General features: G+C 35.7%; 1 protein-coding gene across 2 annotated transcripts in view; it reads right to left on the bottom strand.

The window, feature by feature from the left end:
* Positions 1–12161: 12161 nt before the first annotated feature.
* Positions 12162–21569, bottom strand: part of LOC138141470 (ankyrin repeat domain-containing protein SOWAHA-like) — a 67569-nt gene continuing 58161 nt past the window's right edge. The window contains exon 5 of one of the 2 annotated variants that reach the window (XM_069062214.1): positions 12162–12689. In XM_069062214.1, coding sequence (XP_068918315.1) covers positions 12660–12689 — 30 coding nt within the window. In that variant the 3' untranslated portion in view covers positions 12162–12659. The remainder of the gene's footprint in view (positions 12690–21569) is intronic. The other variant, XM_069062286.1, reaches the window with a different exon arrangement.

Here is a 21569-nt window from a genome sequence, read left to right as displayed (position 1 = left end):
AGTTGGCAACATTATACACTTATGATCTACAATTTGTTTCAAAATCAAAAATCCACCAACACTGCATTCTACCTCGAAAATACAACCGACAACGTCGCCAACTTTTGTTTTTAGTGTGTTTGGAAGTGTCAGAAAAAAGTGGGGTTATGAAATCAAACTGTTGACAGTCGTTTTGATCGTAGTTCATCGTGTTTTTTAAATTCTTTAATTTAGCGTTTAAAAGATTCCTTGTTTTTCGAGGCATTTTTATAATTTGATATTTGTGACAAACTGAAGGCCTGAAGGTCAAATTTTGGCGGAAGGTTGGGCCAACCCAAAAAAATTAAACTTATTCTGGGGATTTCTTTTTTTCTGCCAACATAATTCAACAGGTGGTGGATTTTTAATTTTGAAACAGATTATAGGGTCAAAATTTTCATAATATAAAAATTGAGGTTTTGTAGAGATATTACCTAGTAGCGCGCAGCATGTTAATAAAGTTGGCGAGTTTGCGTACTTTCAAGGACGTTAAAAATGACAAGCGTTGGCAGAAGTACTAACAGCTATTATTAATTTCCCTAAATTTAGTAAAATTTTATTATTGCAAACCTAAATCAACAGGTCGTGGTTCTTTGATTAAAAACGGACAATTAGTATTTTCAAAAATATGTTTATTCGGAATCGTATTGTAATCGTAATATGCACATTCCTAACCTTATACGAGGGCGGAAAAGTAACCATTCCTTTTTATCTTTACTTCCCTCTCTTGGTCAGTAAATAGGCCACTTTCCGCCCTGTTATGACGTTTTTCCAGTGGCGTACACGAATTATCGAAAAACGGTAGAAATGAAATTGCATCAAATTAATTGTTTATTTGCTAAAAATGTAATGATTCCGAATAAAATAGTATACAAACTTCGGTGGGAAGGTGTTTCCTTCCTGTCTCGAGCATTAGTTCACCTCTGCTACGCCTTGGTAAACTATCTTAGCTCTCGACAGAAATGAAACACTTTCCACCTCGGTATGTAATCTACTATTGCTTCAAACGTCAGTTAAAAAAAAGCATTATACTGCTGGACTGATAATGCTAAATGTCGCCGACAAGCGGCAGATAAAGTAAACTAGCTAAATTTGAATTCAATCAAAATTCGTTCTTCACACCGTATACTTTCAAATATTCTACACCTGTTGATGTCTTCTTTGTACGTATTTATTTACTAGGGAATGAGAACCATCTTTGAATAAATATTTTCCTTTATATAAAGCGAGAACCTCCTCTGAATAAATGAATTTTGAAGATGACTACGATGACTTATTTAATCTACACACTTATTTGGTCCATTTCGACGGAAAAAATTTTACTAAGCAAATCTCAGATTAGTTTTTTCACGCTATATATTTTTAGAAGTGGATCGGATTGTTGTCCAACATTCTGACGAAATAAATTAGAAATTAAAAAAATCCAATATGCGGTCCCAATTTTTTGCTTGTTAAATTTCGAATGATTTCAAAATTTTATCGAACTAAGTGTATCGTTAACGGTGGTTTGTTCGTGTGGGCGCTCCAAATTGTCCCGACCTCTTATTACCGCAGATTTAAATACTAATTTCGGCAATTCTTCTAATATTAATGGTCGTCGAGTGGCATTTCCACAGGCATGGTAAATTATTCAGAATTTTGTAACGACCCCAAATGTGTAGAATGTAAAATTTTTCGAAAACGATTGTCCAAAACAACATGTAAACATAAATCATCACTATCGTCGATGGCGACTTCCTCTGGCGAAACACGTGTCGAGTTGCGATTGTGTTTCCATTTGATATATGAGCTAACTAACTTTTACTGCTAGGAAATTTCGGAGCCACCACTTCGACTAGGAAATTTGCCTAATGTCATTATCAATTATTTAAAAAAAAAACCGAACGCGCCACATAAAAAGACCACGCTAAAAAACAAAGAGCCAAACGAAGTGAATGCCCAGTAGGAAATCCTTTACTGAGGCTCATAACGCTGGGGACACGCTGTTTGTTTTAGGGCACCCCGTCGAGTGTTTGCCCCCCCGTGGGGCACCAACTCCCCTAAAAGCTTCTCCTTATCAGATCTCCACATGATGACAATTTCAATTCAGTCGCAGAACGAACTAGCCCATATTCCGGTCGCGAGAGCCGGAGCGTCGCCTTCTCCGTCCTCCTCTGCACCGGGAGGATGCCGAAGGACGGCGACTGCCGACGTTGCGACCTCGTTCCAGGATGTAAATTAAATTTTCAGAACGCTAATGTGGAGTCCGATGTTTGGCGCCTTTGTAATAATTTTGGTACAAGCCATAATATGTTTCTCGTATCGTTCTTGTCGTGACAATGTCCCGAGCGCAAGAATGCACGATAAAGAACTAAAATGATATATTTAAATGTTTCACTTTGTGAGGACGCGGCATTTTTATGCATTCAACGCGGCATTCGGTGTTTTCCACGTGCACACGACTCTTGTACACCGACAAATGCACCAAGAAAATTCACGCAATTCTTTCATTTTTTCAACCGACGTCGCCGCCTCTTTCTATTTTTACAAGATGGTTTTGTAGATAAAGTTGTAATTGATGGGGCGGTTAGTGAGACGTTACATGACTAAAGACCTGGACAATTAATTGCGAAAACAAACAATAATTAGAAAAAAATAATAATTTAGGAATAAATTCAACATTTTTTGCTGCTGGGCTGGGAAGGCGTTGGAAACCGTCGATTGTTATGCTTTTTTAAAGCGTAGATTAATCGGAACATGTTGACAGCTAACCTAAAATTTAGAGCCAAAAAAATCTTTCTTTTTTTTTCTTCCGTTGCAATGTTTTACATTAAAAATAGAATAACTTTACGATTCGTATTCTCGAAGCAAATATCTAAGGGCACTCTTTGCTGAAAACAAACATGTTCAATTATGTCCCGATTAAACATAAACAAATGTCATTCGTGACAAACGGCGGGAAATTCAAACTTTACACTGTTCTAAACGGTTTACATTTTCCAACGCCTACTCAGCTCAGGATTTCATTTGAACGCGCGATACAAACTAATTGTTAAACTATTGATTCTTGTTTTTAAAAAACGTGCTAGTTTCTCTAAATCCAGACTCACACAAAATTCGACGATCACTAAACTACCACAATAAATTTCTTCTTTCAACATTTGGTTATTTTTAAAAAGAAAATGTGAAGATAAATAAACGTATAAATAACAATTAAGAAAACTTCATACTTACAGCCTGTTGAAATTTTTGAAATTAGTCCAGGAGGAGAACATGAAAAGAAAAAGACATTAGTATTTTGTTCACACGCACATGTACCAAGTGACAACGGATTAATGTACGCGTCTGATTTTTGTCATTTGTTAGGAAAAAATTAAACTTAGCACGGTTATTAGTACAAGAAGCAGAACAAACTATCAGACCAAATTCCTTTTTTCGCACCTCCGCTTCCTACTTGCGGTTTAAATCAGGATTAACTGAAATATTCAGGAAGCAGAAATTCCCTCGATCCGAATGAGAAAAAAATACTTGTGCTGTGGAATTTGGTTTCTATTGCATGAATACACTGTCACTCGGTGTAATAAAGATTTATGTAGTTAAAATGTTAATGTTAATTCACACACAAACCAAAACATTATCAGAAACTAGTAAATAAATTATGAAACCTACACGTTCAAAACGATTTAACAAAATGTACTTGTTTTAAATTTAAAGTGTTAGTTCTTGTTCAAAATGTCTTACATGAAAGCTCTGTATCTTCAAAGAAATTGTAAGGCTCGTTATTTAATTTTTTGTTGATATTGCTGCAACTAAAATTAATAGACATTATAGATTGTATTGTTGTATTTTATATAACCTAAAACATTTTTCCTTTGGGGTAAAATAATTTTACAAAATTAAATAACCTTGTAAAATGACACCAACAACAAAAGAGAAATAAAAATAAATTAATGGTGTAATTCGTCTAATATGTAATGTTTCGTAACTTTGTGGAATTGCCGTCGGTGCTGTGAGATTTCCTTTCTGATGCGAAAAATATACAAATAAAAAAATCCCCAATTTTTTAAAAATGACTGTTTTGTTGTATTATCTATACCTATGTGATGTTTCTTGTACATATTACCAGGCTTGCAACATATTTAAAAAAAACTTGTAGGTCATTGTACCAATGTACCAATTTAAATTCTGCACGTGACCAACTCTCTATACTGATTAATACTTGGTTTTAAGTAAATTAACAAATTTCTGAGGAATTCTTGTTCCGTTCCCATTTATTCATATTTTTTGTACATAATAGGGCATTTTGCTGATGTTAACTCCGTTTATGATTTAAAAAAGTGCAAGCAGAACATTTTATTTCCCAGCTAGTGTCGTTCAGTAAAAAATTAAGAATAAAGAACATTTGTTTTTGTTTGTAAGGATCAGTCATTTTTCATAAGCATTTTTTAAGAATTGAAATCACACAAATGAAAGTATATCAATAAAAAATGTTGGTAATTAACAAATATACGCTCGTTAAATCTGCTCCATAATGATTAATTCAAAGCCATTAAATTGACTTTTTCCTTGTCGCCTTAATTATTATTATTATGCTTGGGAAAAAACCTAGACGGGCAATTATACATAATAATTTGAACCAATGAATAATTAATAAAAATTATTTTAAATCATTGAGTTCTTAATTTTTGAATATAAAAAAGAAAATGTACTGTAGTTTTATTGGATTCTCGTATAGGACATTGTGTTTACTCTACAAATACACTACCACAGTGTCGTAACGTATCATGTGAGATGGGAAAAGTATCAGTTTACCACACACGTGTCCTAAAGTATGTCATTATGACATTCATATGAATGTAATGAAGTTTAAAATTGTAGATTATTGTTTACCAAGTCTCCGCGTTATGTTGAATAATAAAAAAATATTTGTTTCGTTTGTTATTTTTAAAAATTCTTCTGTAAACTGTTAGAGGAACAAGTAAAATGGTAACATTTCCAATAATTTTTACGGCAGTGTGTTGGAGAGTGTCAGTGTAGGTTCAAAAAGAGAAAATTTCTGATTGTTCAATATTTTCACACAAACAAATAACGGGTGTCTTTTAATTATTTAGCGTTGAAGAGTCTATTGTGAACGCACCACCGGAGTACAACTCTGATCAGCTGTTTAAATCTAACCTCGCTTTTTGTCTTGATTGTGTTTTTAATCTGCAGTTTGAAAAATCAGTGTTTTTAAGACGAATGGTTGTTCATTCACAATCGATTTTTCAGCGCCAACTTTGACCCCAAATTTTAAAAAACACCCTTTACTTACAGAGTTCATTTATGTTATACATTTTTAAAGATAATACATACTGAATTAGCACTTTTAGTACTTTTTGAACAACAACTATTACAGTCGCATTTTTATCCTTAATTTCTTTCAAACTCCAACCGGACATAAATTACCCGATCCTGATTTTATTACATTTTACATTAATACATTACAACTTACAAAACATTTTTATCCTTCATTTCTTTTAAAACCTCACAGGAAGCAAATTGTGATTTATGATTTCTACAGAAGCATAAGAAGTCCAAAAAGAGTTAAAAGTGACACTCGCTTCGGATCGTTTGTTCGTTGGTCCTGCGAGTTTATTTATCTCGATATTTCTCGCTTCAAGACATTGTCAATACCGTATCTTGATCAACTCCCTCGTACCTCGACGTGTGAACAGCTTCAAATTCGTTTTAATAAAACCGGTGTTGACAGAATGAAACAATGTACACGAAACACCTTAATTCCCTTTTGATAAAATTTGACGATGTGAAAACCGTTGGTTGGACATCTTCGAGACAGCTTGACAATCATTTACCATCACCGCAGCTTGTCTCCTGCCGTCACGCGACGTCCGAAACCTAACGTTTTAACTGTTTTTTTTTCTTTTAGAAAACAAACATAATAAAACGACTCCGCACATATCTATAAATCCCATCTATATCTTTATTAAATTATACCTATATAAATACGATGTCATTAAGTGAAAAGGCCATCAAGACCGACGACCCGGAATACCACCTCTTATCTATTTTTAAAGCCCACGTGATGCGCTAACAAGACACAATGATGAATGAGTTTCGAGTTATGGCCCTTAATTTGTGTTAATGTAGTCAATTACTATATTTAATGTGGAACGTTAAATAATTAATTCGAAAGGAAAAAAATTGGCAAGAGGCTCGGTCGAGTCGTTGAAAAATGAGCTGCAGGACCGGAAGAACAAATTGAATGAAATGATTGCCGGTGTAATATCACCTCCGTATCTACCTACATCTACGGATACGTTACGTTACCGGAGCCTGGGGCCGGCTCGCAACAACAGATGTGCATCCAACGCTGAAAAATTGTTTTTTGGGAAATTCCGTTCAGTTTTCCCGCACTTTCGATCGCCAGCCGCAACGCGAACAACGTGCGTTTTAATTTATGCGATCGTAAAATTAAAGTAATTATAACATGTGGGTTTTCCACGGTCCTAAATTACTTAACAGTGGTTGGCACCTGGTCGCTTATCACACCGAGACAGCGAATTATTCGTATCGGTAAGGATCGACTGTGGTAAAGTCTCACATTATTTAGAGGCGTTTAATGCAAACAAATTTATGCATACTTAATTATTTACGCGTTGCGTAAACACACGAACACAAGAACTCTTTCAGGAGCGATTGCGGCCATTTTACCAGAACAATACGGAACCGGTGGCGCATAACCAAACACTTAACGATTAGCAAATCAAATAACGGCAAATAAAGCTGTTAGAACGATATGCAGGTAGGTACTGCTCCCGTTACTAAATTGTTACTAAAGGAGCTGCCACCAATTAATTCGACGACCATTAAATAAACCTTCTTGTTAGAAGAGAAAACGGACAAACGCTCGCGGTGCTTCACTTAACCTTTTTTAATTATACATTCAAAAGTAATTAAAACAACAATGGATCTGAGTCGTGACAGAAGGCGAGGCTTTATTAAAACGATATTAAACGAGAGTAATGAACGAATACCCCGAGAAAAAGGAGCGTTTCAAAAAAATCGCGACATTGAGCAACTTTGGAAACATGAACGCGGAGTCAAACGAGGAAATAAAACAATTACATTTTGAAAGCTCGTCCGAGTAGCAAAATGTACGCCACATCCGCAACAAAAAATATATTTGTTTATCTTTCCAACAAGATTGGAGGAAGATTGAAGAAAATAATGAGAGCTTTCGGAATTTCAAAAAGTTCAGCAGGAAAATAAAAAATAATTAAAGCAGTACTAAGAGTGGCAAAGTTTGAAGACAAAATGGATGGAAGGGAAGAGTGCAGGATACTAACGGAATGCTCGAGGAGAAAAAAAAAACACTGAGAAGAAGGAGAGAGAGAAACGAGTATGCAAGTGAAGAAGTGGAAAGATTAAAAGAGCAAAAGGCAGATAGATGAATGTAGAGCTGAGTGAAAGGGACAAAGATACAGAAAAGTAAGAAAGAAGGGAAAGAATCAAAGCATCCAGATACAAGAGGAAGTATGAGTGGTGTATGACACAGGAAATTCCGGAATACCTGGGGAGAGAGAGGGCAAAAGAAAGAAAAATGATCGCGAGATTTAGATGTGGGAACGAGGAGAGAGAAAACACGTATTGGATGGAAGAAAAGTAAAGAGAGAGAGAAATACTGAATGAAGACGCAAGAGAGATAAGATGGATAAAAAAGATATGGAAGAGGAGGGAAAGAATAGAAAAAGAAAGGGGTGGGAACAGAAATAAAAATGTAATTCTTTTTATGGTTTCCTTGTGGTGTAAAATTTTTACACATCACTTAAAAAAAAGCTTCGTACAGGTGTTGGATTCTTTCATGGGCTGTGACCTTGGAAATATCTGCGCGAAGGCGGAGCAATAAACTAGCGAAAAATCTGTAAATGAAATCTGAAAACGTCGACTACTTTAAATGCAAATAGACGAGAGAGAGACGACACTAACGTAATGAATGACGATGTTTTCCGGTCGGTTTGTAGCGCCTACTCGAGACCGACACTCGTCGTTTGCGCAGATATGACTCATAGCCCATGAGAAAATCCATCTATAACTCTCCACAAAAATGTTCTTGTGGCATGATAATAATTTTGGAGTATTGCCTCATACTTCACATCCGCTACTGTCAAAAAATGACCATCAGTTGATAAACAGTTTTTCATTTCAGCGGCTGCTACGTCAGTGACAATAAATGACCAACCACCCTCGCACGTACTTATCAGACAAAAATATTTGGCATTTTCAGCGTACCTAGATAATGTTTTATGAGCTGGTGATTACAGAAAATTATTTCTACATTAGTGGAAAAGTTTATTTTCGAATTATCGTAATAATTTCAGTTATCGTCGTAAAAAATTTAGTACTTCCTCGATGACATCAAATCAAAAATATTCAAAGCTTTCTCCTTGCAGGAAGTAACTAAACTGTAATAATTTGCAATAAGTATTTTATGTCAGATATTACAAAGTATTTTTAGTAATATTTATTTATGCAAAACTGTTCAAGCTGGTACAAATTATTCAATCAATCTTAAGAATATGATCACATAAATTTTTGTGTTGATAGACTAACAACGGCGCAGTTTCCTTATTATATTAATTAATTTCTTTATTATCGCGACATTCTTGCATACCGTACTTTGCCAAGTTAACACAATTTAATTGTGCATGAAATTATAAATGGTTTTTAGCGTTTTTGCAAAAATCATTCAGGATGTCGTACGCTTCACGGTTACGAAATCGTTGATTTAACATTGACATAAGCACATAACAAACCTCGTGATACAATGTATGCGCTGAACCTTCGCATTTCACACCTCAAAAATGTAATTTTTCTTCCTTAAATAAACAATAAATAAAAATTCTCCCATTCGATTATTTTCTCTTACAACATCTTAAATCATTCAATTAGTTTAACATTTTAAAAACACATGTACCTTCGAATATGTTTTTTCGCAAACATAACCTTCAATCTAATTCGATTTTCTTGTACGTTGATTTGTCAAATATGTAAAGTTGAATTTATTCCGCCGATCTGAAAATTAAATCACAAATAGCCTTAGGTCACCCACGACATGACACATCTAACTGGCAAAATTCGAATTTACGGTGTGAAAAATCCGTCTAATGGACGGAGCTTTTGCGAAGATGCTTCCTAGCCGATTTAATAGATAATAAATAAATTAAATTACCGGAATTAAGTTGGATGAAATGTGACCGTTCACAGAAATTTGTGAAAATGATGCGGATTTCATTTCAAAATTAAACTTTCACGGCTTTTTTATGGCTGCTATTATCATTAAATCGCTTTCGAAATGTTATGATCGATCAACATTATTTAATATGTCGGTAACATGAAATTTGATACGAGTGGCGGGTTTGGTTCACCATAAATAATGTTGAATGGGAAGATGGAACCGAACTAATGAGGTCAATCGAACATTGGACGGAAACATCTTTGGAGAGGAATTTACAAGAATAAAAAAAGAATGGACATCGGCGTTCGTTCATAAATCGTCAAAAAATAGAGAATCTCTGGTTCTTTTTTTACAAAAATATTATTACGCAAATATGTTGTAATGCTTTAAGGTTTACGTGCACAACGCCCCACTTTTATTTCTGAATGGGAACCTCTACATGTCTTGAAGGGTTTTTGAAGTTGAACAGAATAGAATAGAGAATTTTAAATGTAACATCTCAGCTAAGACTTTCGAGCCTAATATCTCGGTTATTTGCCAACGGATTTTTATGAAATTTAAAATGCAGATATTTTAGACCGTGAAGGTTCAATTAGTAATTATAAAATTACCTCAAGTTAAAAAATGTAATTTTAACACATGTTTCCTTTATCGAAAATAATGCGCGATTATTATTAGATTGTTAAACATTAAAAAATAGAGGTCTACACAAACAGTTAAGTAAATCACTTGTCTGATTCAACGATAAGATTAGATTTTGTCGTTAAAAATTTAATGTAAAATTTGAAGGTATTTGAGCAGTTACCTTTTGAAACAATTGATGATTAATTGCGAAGCAACATTTTGTACACCCTTTAAAGTCTGTCAAAATTGGACGCGCTTTATTAGAAATTTCAATATTGTTGAAAAAGGAAAAAAAATTGCCTATGGAGAGTGTCGTAAGAACTTCAATGACACAGTTCGTTTTCTCGTGGAACACTATCCAAATGTAGGCTTTACAAAATGCAAGGTTAAGAGAGTCGTCAATTTATTTGAAGACACAGGAAGCGTACGTGAACTAAATTACCTTGCTAAAATATCCCGATCGTGTTTTGGTCCTTTATGGAAGAATTAAAGCATCCAGTATTAGCTATTTATGCATCAAGGGCGTTACAACGATGATTACGCCCGGAGAACGATGAATTCAACTCGAGGGCTTTAGCCCGAGAGATGGATATCGTTCGATGGGCGTCATCATTCGGTGGCGCCGTGGTGCATACAAGATTTTATTTTTCACTACGTGTTCTTTAAAAAAAAATTGGTATCTTTGCAATTATGAATTGATGAGGGCGTTATGAATTCATTACGCCCGCTTATTTTTATTATGCCCTGTATTATGCCCCGGTTGTTATGGACATGTTTACGTATTTCGTATCCTAGGAGTTATGCAATTATACTAAAGTGAAAAATAAAATAAATTACGTCCAAATGTTGTCTTTAAGTGTTTGTAAGGATAGCAAGATAAACGTCAAATATGTCACCTGCGCTTCTGCGAACAGGGATGACCAAAATTCTGAAAAATCGCGCGTTTGTTTCATACGCGTCTACGTTTTTACATTTGCAGCTACGTTTAACACAGTTTTTTTCTTTTTTCTTGCAAACCAGACGTCTTTCAAGGACGAGTTTTTCCCTACAGCATTTTTTTATTGACGATCAATTTTTTATGTAAATTGATTTATATTAATTGATTCAACATTTTAAAAAGGCATGTAAAAAGTACGTTTTTAAGACTTGGGTGCATTAATAGGATTTTATTCTTCACCGTCTAAAATATCTGCATTTTAAATTTCACAAAAATCCGCTGGAAAATAACTGAGTTATTAGGGTCGAAAGTCTTAGCTGAGACACCCTGTATTTAAAAAGGAAGACAAAAACTGTTTCTATTTGGAAGAAAAAAACTCCTAATCAACATGATCAAATGGTCAAATGGATTTCAGTCCAATAAAAATCTGCGGACGTTACTTTTCTTTTGCTTTTTAAGAAGTAAGAAGTAACGACAAGAAATTGCTTCAGATTATTTTTGTTCAATTTTTAATTAACGACTTTAAATTCCTATAAATGCAAATTTCTCTTCTTGTTATATTCAAAATTTAGATATTTTGGAGTCTTGGTGGAGGTACAAGGATATCTATTTTTATTTTGAATTTGCCGTAAGAAAGCTTCAACTAATACGAAGACGTTAACACCAGAGCACATTCGGAGGGATTTTTTGAAAGATTTGTTCAGCATTTTCATTGAAGACGCCAAACAGTCACAAGCATTCTTCACCTTGTCGAAAATCACGTATGACAACAGTTGAAGTTGTGCTTCAAGAACAAGAAAGGAATATGGAGTGGGTATCGATACTAAATAATATTCCAAAATATGCAACGATATGAAAGAAGAAAAGGTAAAATTGAGGGAAGATGCTGTCCCATCAGGCTAACGCTTCGGCTTTCAAGAGTTTCATTTCTTTGGTTGCTATTTATAATTTAAAAAATCCTTCTATTTGCTAGATTGGCGATATTGATTACTGTTTATTGCCAAAATTACAAAACATTTTCATTTTCCGGACGATGAAATTTTAACAATGGTAAAGTACCTGGCGACACAAACGAAAGAATTTCTTTACCAGAGAACTCCACGTCGTCACATCAAATTTATCAGTGAAGAATTAGATTGTTTGGATTTTCCTAGTCTTTGACATCGACAATAAATGATAAAGTACTCTCGCATATGTAATAACAAACAAAATATCAAAAATTTCACTTGGTTCTAAAGTGTGACATCCAAGTGGATCTGATTGACGATGACCGTGCCAAAACAGTACCTACTCCAAAATACAATACACCAACAACAGTTCATTCAAGACTTAAAAATTTCCTAGAATGTAAATAAATCTCTACTTACTGGATGCAAAATTAAGATGTTTCGAGTTTAATTACTTGGAGGTACGAAGGTGTCTATTTTTATTTGGTTTAACAGCGCTGTTAACCCGACCGTCTCCCGTTTTCAACTCATTTTTCCATAAAGATAATTGCATCTGGACATAAAACCATCTTAATTAACACGTTTATATTTCGGTTGGTTGATAAAAACTTTATGTGCATTAAGATTTATGCAGTAAAATATTTGTATAAAGGCATCGTAAATTATCACTTCTAACGGCTCGTTTTAGAAATTTAAGTCGTAATTATACATCTACATAAAAGAATTTTCAGATAATCAAGCCACAATAAACGTCACTTGTAATAAAACTTGCTTTAAAATCGCACAGAAGTGAAAAAACAGCCGCGGCGGAGTAAGTATTATTTTCAGCATTAAAAATAAAGAAAACGAACCGACGGCTTCCAGCAGACATGCAAAACTTGAATCAACAAAGTATGATTGATAGTGTTTTGATGTGACATCACCTTCGCCAACGTACCGTAAATGGATCCTGAAACAAAAGAGAAAACGAAAAGTTAAAATGCGATTCGGGTGGTTTGTTGTTGGGAACGTGCAAGGAAAACCAGGAAGTGCACATCCTCGCAAGACAGTAATTCAGGTGTTCGCGATGGAAAGCGATCGCATTCCCATCGCTCGAGATCCTGGCGCTCCCCGATACAAAAAACGTCGGCAATTTTCTTACATAAATTACACGGGAACGTTATTAAATGCATAAATAACGTTACACAACACAGAGCACATAGATTGCTTGTACGTAAACGTCGGTGGGTACAATATACCATTACGAGAGGAAATTAATTCGCACGAAGAGGCGATCACCAAACCGTCCGGAGACGTGGAGAATTGCATCCTGAAAAACTGTGATCGTGCTAACCAGAGCCGGCAGGACTTCTAGCGGCTGCGAATTCGCTTTATTAGTGGTGTACGGCTTTCTGGCCATCGTGCGACCGCAGCTTCCGCCGCTCCGCCTTGTAATCAGCGCAGATCGAACCATTATTGGCAATCAATGATCCGATAATAAACGTTTACTGCACCAGATTGCATGATTTAGTGGTGCTCTTCGTCGCGTAATTCGTCGATCCAAAAACGACATCACCCCTTTCGCTCAAAATACGGACATGAATAATGGAACGACATAAAACGCTGCCAAAACGAAGCGAGTGAATTATTTTCGGGGTATGATTCGTGACACGTTGCACGGCTTTTTCCGAAGGTGTTTTGCTGTTCTGACAAGACGAGAAGTGCTGACAAGGTAATGTTAGCTCTTCAGAAATTTAAAAACCAACCGATTTTTTCACCACGTGCTCTATTGTTACTGTTCTTTTAAGGAATTTCTAGAAGATACTACTACTGTAACTGCTACTTTTAAACGTAAAATGTATTATCTATCAACACAAATACAGAATTATCCATTCTCGTTACTACACATTTTTGAAACGATTGCTTGTTGTTGAGTATAGAAAAAGGGGGACACGGCATCGAGGCCGGATTTTATTTTATCATTATTAACATTTCTATCAAGTAATAATAATTCCTCTGAAAGCACTATTGATAAATATGATCATTTCATTATTATTATTATCATCATCATGTTGTTGTTGATAATGAAAAAATAAGAGTATTTATGGAGTGACTCTTATGTCTTAAGTATTTTCAGTCGTAAGTGCTCTCTAAAGACACCGGCGTTGTTTGACCTTATGTAGAAATTAGTACTACAACCATGTAATTTGTACTACTTATTGAAAGCACCGATAAAATAATAACGAAGCAAATGAGGGTGATTTTAGTTAGCTAGACCCAAAGATTAACCTTTACCGCCTAAATTATATTTATAATAGTTAAAAAAAAAAACCAGAATGTTGTACGGCCCAAACGATTCAGCACGAAAGTGTGAATTACTTGGTTAAAAACGCAACAAATATTTTATTAGTTTTTAGGGATCTTTAATTATCCTAAATAAATTTCAAACGCTTAGAAAAACAAAAGAAAAATCTTTTTAAGTATAATAGATAAAACAGTTAACTTATGACAGAAACAAAAGAGGTTCTACGATCAACCAATAAAAATATCACGTTCAAATGAAATCCTGGGCTAGGAAGGCGTTGGAAACCGTCAATTGTTGTGCTTTTTTAAAGTGTAAATTAATTGGAGCATGTTGACAGCTAACCTAAAATTTAGAAACAAATAAATTTTTCTTTTTTTCTTTCTTTGGGATCTTTAATTATCCTAAATAAATTTCAAATGCTTAGAAAAACAAAAGCAAAAAATTTTTAAGTATAATATCGCGCGTTTAAATGAAATCCTGGGTTGGGAAGGCGTTGGAAACCGTCGATTATTGTTGTGCTTTTTTAAAGCGTAGATTAATTGGAGCATGTTGAGAGCTAACCTAAAATTTTGAGCCAAAAAATGTTTCTTTTTTTTCTTTCTTTGCAATGTTTTCCATTAAAAATTGAATAATCTAACGATTCCTATTCTCGAAGCAAATATCTCAGAGCACCCTTTGCTGAAAACAAACAATTCAATTATGTCCCGATTAAACACAAACAAATGTCATTCGTGTCAAACGGCGGGAAATTTAAACTTTACACTGTTATATCGCGGTTATATAGCGGTCGAAAATCGCGCCTTTGTGTACCTATCTCTATAGTGTGGCTTTTTTTGCAACGGGACTTGAAACACTTCAAATGCTAAGAGTTGAAATGTCCACAGGCTTAATCCGCTTGAAGATAAATTAGTATATTATAGAGTAGAAGGTCTTTTTGTGCTTCGCCCAGTTGCGACCTCGACTCTGTCTCGGTCTTCAATCTCTGGGCTTAGCACAAAAAGTCTCACTTCTACTCTTAATGATATAATCTATTTTTCACGAGGAGTAAAATTCAGTGAATTATGACAAAAATTACAAAATATTCCTTAATTAAAAAACCTTGAAAGGGAAGATCTGACGCAGATTAATCTTTCGCAGTTTCTGAAAAAAAATGTGTAGGCCGAACGTTTAGATGAAGATAAAGAAAAATTTTCGTCATCGATCATTCAAGAACCGCTGCAGACGGTGTCCAACAGCTTGACAGAATAAGCCGTCCTACGGAATATTTCAAACAAGAAAAATACAAAATAGTCCACGACACTGTATCGAAAACAGAATAATCCTGATAGTAGAACACAAGTGTACATTGAATTTTCGTGTCTTCCGAAGCCCGAACCGTTGTTTTACACGTGTAAAATTTGAGACATAGGTATGTTTTAAGTAATGGTCGTACCACATCCGCGTTTTGAATACTTCCCATATACCCACCCGTCGGGGTGACAGACAACACGAGCCCGACGTTCTTCGGCCGGAGCAGCTGCTCGGCTTTATTTCAGTTCGCCACTTTGTCAATGACAACGCTCTGCGCGATAGCGAGGTGTTTTTCGATAGCCGCGGGATTTATTTTAACTCATCTGAAAATAAGGTGTCGACTTGTAGCTTACACATGTTTGTTTACGTGGGTATTTAGGAAGATAAGGTCGACTGTGATTGATTCATTGCCGCTTAAACGGATTCAAATTATAAGTTATGTGCCAGCCGCTCGCACCAGAGTTATTTCGTAAAAAGAAGAAAGAGAAGAAGTCGAGGTCTGCTCCACTACCACGGTGATGTATGGCAACAAATGCCGGGCGCCGGAGATAACAACTCCATTTCGTCAAACGACCGAAATAACCACCCGAAATCGTCAGCGCCAACCCGGAAAAGCTCGCAGGGATTTTTCTGGGGTCGACCGGAAAAGTCTACAAGTCTACCCCGCACAACTATTCCCATATGAATAATTAACTAAAATTGCTATCAATAATCCAGGGAGCTTTTGCATCGCCATTTCCGATTCAGTCGGTCTGGTCTGTTCGTCATTAATATGTAATAAGGAAGGTTAAATATCCGAGGACGGTGACACATGTCGGGATTGGCGCCAGCTCTAGGCCTACGGATAATTTAGTATGGGGCATCAACACACCCATGGGACATGGAATTCGTTGCAAGAAACTCTGGACAACAGTCCCTCATGCGTCATTGACGACCTCACCAAAAACAACCCATCGTGCAATATACAACTTGTGAAAAGCGATGTCAAATGTCGAAAATTTTAAAACTTAATTTAAATTTGGCGTCGAAGTCAGCGTTGGAGAGTCGATTGTGAACGCACCACCGGATTACAACTCTGATCAGATCAACTCTGTTTAAATCTAACCTCACTTTTTGCGTTGTTTGTGTTTTTAATCTGCAGTTTGAAAAACCGGTGTTTTTAAGACGAGTGGTTCGTTCACAATCGACTCTTCAAAGCCAACTTTGACGCCCTTTATTTTATAATACATTATAAAAATGTGAGCAGATGAAATTCTTTAATAAACAGTTTCGAAGATGTTAACAAATTCCATTTGCGACGTTTTCTCCGACGAGATCGACCAGCGAACCATTTTCTGTTTTGGAGCCCGATTCTTGTTTGTGGCGGTATCAGATAAGCCGTTTAATAAAAAGTGTATCAGACGTGGGCCAGGAGGGTATATTTAGTGCGGCCCGTCATGTGGTGTGAACAGGAAATAGAAGCGGGGGTGTCGTAAATCAGGGTGTAGGTGCGCGAGGCTAATTGGGTCCCGTCTGGGGCTGGCGCCACCGCTCCTTGGCACTCCCTCACCACCTAACGTCCCTGGGATCGGTCCGGGTCCGTCCGATGGTTCTCCGCTGACCATTTGTATCCATCACTCATCCATCACGGTCGTGATTGGTGGGCGAGCTTTCACGGAAAGCTCTCTCGCAGGAAGTTCCGTCGGTCGCGCGAGGGGTAGGAAAAAATCGAATACGGTCTGCGGAATGACCTTTGCCGACGTAATTATAAATTAGCATTAATAAAACAACGATCAAAAAACACAATGAAAATTATAACGTGGGCTCGGTGGCGCTTTCGTGTGGCGGAGAAATTAATCACACTACATACGAGTATGATTTTGTCGACACAGGGCTACATGCATAATTTACATAAATGTTTAATTTAAATTTTATCACCTAGATTCGAGAGTACGAAATAATCGCACTACACAAAAACCAGTCTTGTTTACACGAAAATCATGTCATTAACCCGCAAAAGTGAAGACGGTGAGACAAACTTTATTTCATTTTACATAAATTTATGCAAATAAAGCGCTTTCGTTCCATTGCAGATTTCTGTAAAAACTTAATTAACATTTAGACGACGGCAACGACTCGAAAAATTTATAGGCGAAGTGCCCCGACTATTATTATTCATCGGCGCGATGAAGAACGGCCTCGATCGAAAATTAACACCGTAATTACAAAAAGTCGCAATAATTAATAAGTGTTATCTCTTGCGCAACATCTTCCACATAGACCAGCTGTACTTCACTCAACCTCAAAAACTGTTAATTGATCAATCATTTTCTGTAACGGATGTTTGACTCTTAATGTTTCGTGAGAATCCGACACCTGCTGGTGTCAAAAATGGGCTCCGATGACACATTTTTTTGCCTTTTTAGACGTCCCATGGAACTGATCTTGATGGAGACGGGTATCTTACGCTTAATTAGCTACATATGTTAAGTATTTTGTTACAACTCGTTTATTTTTCATTAAGTGTAGCGCAGGATGGGTGTTTTTCTGAGAACGAACAATTCCTACATCTGTAACTTTTTGCCAGCGGCCCTAACGACACATGACAGTAATTTGTTGGGACGAATCAGAACTGCTAACTCGTATTTGTCCACCAGCAGCAACTCAACAATCCACCTTCTAAAACTGTACACTGCAACTCTGACAACATGGAAACTTGAAACCTTCAAGACCTAGCGCGAAGAAAGATTTTTTTATGCAAAATCACAAAACCCAATTAGGTCCTATTTACATTGTTTTTTACAAGTCGAAACAATAAATCAAGGACCCCGTGTGCCACGTCATAGTTATCGCGTCTCGGCTACAATGTTGACCTCACCGGGAGGTCTAATCTGTCGGATTAGATCTTCCGATTGTGCGAATTATTTAATCATAAATGCGCCACTTAATAACATTTTTATTAATTCCGAGTCGAACTGCTACTTCCTAGAACCATGAACATGCATAAATACAGGAAAATTCTTATTATGGACACACAATGCGGACGTGCGGACACCTACTACAGTCCGTTCACAAAGTCATCTTAACTGATAGAGGTCTCGGATTTTCTCGTGGGCTATGAGTCACATCTGCGCAAACAACCAATATCGGTCTCCAGTAGGTGCTACAAACCGTCCGGAAAACATCGTCACTCGTTACGTTAGTGTCGTCTCTCTCTTGTCATTTACAGATTTTTCACTGGTTTCTCGCTTCGCCTTCGCGGAGATATTTCCAAGGTCACAGCCCGTGAGAGAATCCAATACGTCTAACTGGTTTCACGTAAAACGATTGAAAACAAAACAGAAAAACGACTAAAATTTTTTCATTGATAAATCCTTCTTTACTGTCACTGTCCATAAGTAAAATAACATAAAAGTTCCTTGAAATATTTTAATTAAATCGGTTTCTTGTTTTTTATTAGTCGTAGGTAAGGTAAGAAAAAATCAGTTTAAAATTTTGTAACAAATACATTTTTCACTCATGTTCCATAAACAAAATAAGACAAATCTACGTTATTTGAACCACTTCCTTTCAGGTTCCTTGTTAATGCAGGTCCGAGATTTTCGATTCAATTTTGGCTCGATTCTAAACTAGACATTTAAAATTTTAGTTTCAGCGACATTTTCATGTCCCTTTTTCGTGCTTTCCCATAGATTTCCTGTGGGTCATAAATCTGATGATATAGCTGGTTATGGTAAAACACAATTTTAGTTTTTCTACCTAATTATCTTTCCATAGTACATTCTTCGTGCATCATGTTTAAAACATAAATAGCGTTGTCTATTATGTAGACACTATTTTTTAAATTTATTAATGTATAATTAATCAACTTATGTATGTACATTACATTTTTGGTTTATAATACAAAAATTTCCGATATTAATGCGGAATCTGGAAAAGTGCCCCGAATGCTTGGAGCGTTTCCACGTTGAATCAAGGGAAATCCTCTCGAAAAGGAATTTCTTTGATTTTGTATTATTGACATTATTTAATATGAATAAAAAATAAATCCTTCCTTACTGTTTGCTGTTTATAATGTTTTTCCTTTCTGCAAACAAATCAGTTTCTAGTTATTTTTTGGGAATAATTAAATTAAATTATGAATCAAAGATTCTGAGACTCTTGAGCTAGACAAATTACCTATAGAATAAACTCTAACAAAAACGGATAAAATTTAAAAAAAAGTTCCTTATGATATGAGTAATCATTTATTGAGGAGATAAAATTTTCTATTAGTTCAACAAGTGGTAACTGAGTGGCAAAAAAAAATCTAACCTAATAATTTATAAAAATCGATTTTACTACGATTGTTCCTAAAAAAATAATTTTTAAAAACCAAATATTTAAAATTAAAATGGGGCACACATGTATTATTTTTTTCTACAAAACTTAAAACGGTGATATAAACTGGTCTTAAAAGATTACAACAACACTATCGTGTGTTCACTTAAATCTGGCGTTGAAGAGTCGATTGTGAACGCACATCTGTAGCGTAAAAACACAAACAGCGCAAAAAGTGAGGTTGGATTTAAACAGCTGATCCGTGATCAGTAATCTGTGGTGCTTTCACAATCGACTCTCCAACGTCAACTATGAGGAGAAATTTAAATGAACACCCGATATAAATGACCTTTGAGATAATAATGTTAAATAATGTAATCTTATTTAAATTTCTTTTACATTTTCTTTATGTGGTAATAACATAAAAGTTATTTTGAACTTTACGAATTAAATTCTCTTGATGCCAACGGGATAAATTTTTAAATAAGTACGTCCTTTATTTACACAAAACAAAATAAAACTGCACTAACTTGTAAATTACCAATGAAATTTGCATTTAACTGTGAAAAAAACATTTCAGAATCTTAATACGAAATACATTTTTGGGTGAACGTTCCATTTCGATTTTTTATCAATCCGGCCACCATTACTTTAATTTTTCCGTCAATATATTGTTAAAAATAAATCTCATTTATCTCAGTTTCTTAAAGCACTTAAACACTTTAACTGATTAAGTAAAGCTGCTCTATCTAAATCGTGGCACCGCCGGTAAAGATAACTAAATTTATCTTCGACGTCCTCCTCTACGAACGACTTCATTAACCACTTTAAAATGATTATCGCGGAATCATTTCACTTAATTCTTCATAAATGTAGATCAAGCGGAAGATCTGGTGCTCACGTTTATTGATAACGAGCAGTTCATTAAAAAGTACCAGTTAATTATTTGGGATTCTTTTTTGTGGCCGCATGTACATGCTAATGAAATGAGTATGTGCGAAAGCGCAAAAATTTAATTAAAAGATAGGGAACAGCGAAATTTCCTTCAGCTGGCCAGATCCGACAATCAAGAATTTTCGGCGACGCCCGTACTGTTTATTATTCGATAAGTGTTCACGAAACAAGCTAAACATATCGTTACGATGTAACCATTTGATACCTTGAGATTTTATTGCAGATATTATATACGTTTAGTCGTTAAAACGCCATAATTAAAGTGTGTTAAAGTATCTTAATATCTCCAGCTATAAATTCGAGAAGAATTAATTCAAAAATTTGTAACTAATTAACTGATATCTTTATTGCGGCCGTTATCGGCATCAACGAATTGACAGTTCCCAAATATCGTTAAATTAATGTAAAGCTAAATTTTATATCTGGTTTATTTCCGAATCTGGCGTTATTGCCGTCTCGGCGACCGGATTCAGGTTCGGGGTACCACCTTCCCAGAAACCGACGTAAATTCAGTTAAATGAGTCCAATAAAAATTAAAAGCCTGGGATGCGTGCACGATGGGTAGTTTCGTAGTCTCCACGGGTAATTTACCTTATTACCGATTAAATTCAGTCTTGTCGGTGCGGTGTTAGCAGAATTGCAACATTACTGTGGGTTCATTAGCAACCTACATAGCAAAGCTGCCTGATAAATGCCAGTTTGTCGGGGAGTGATTTATACGGCCATGTGTAACGCAATTATACACCAGTCGAAGATTTAATAAACTGAGAAATCGACCGGTGATTTATAGATAAGTTGGCGAAAAAAAAAAGAGGGAAAATAATCGCGGAATGCGTTTGCAGTTTAACTGGGATTTTTGTTACGGTCGATAAATTAGTTCTCTTTAAAGTTAAGTGGCAGCTCGCCAGGTCTTAATGCTGTGGATAAATAACTACCGAGTTATGCTGTTAAGATATACTACGTGTCCTCCTCAATGAATTTCTGGGCCGCACGAGAATTTCA

The sequence above is a fragment of the Tenebrio molitor genome, chromosome 1 (assembly GCF_963966145.1).
Source record: "Tenebrio molitor chromosome 1, icTenMoli1.1, whole genome shotgun sequence".
In the NCBI taxonomy this organism is placed as follows: Eukaryota; Metazoa; Arthropoda; class Insecta; order Coleoptera; family Tenebrionidae; genus Tenebrio; species Tenebrio molitor.
This window is presented reverse-complemented; position numbering and strand designations above follow the sequence as displayed.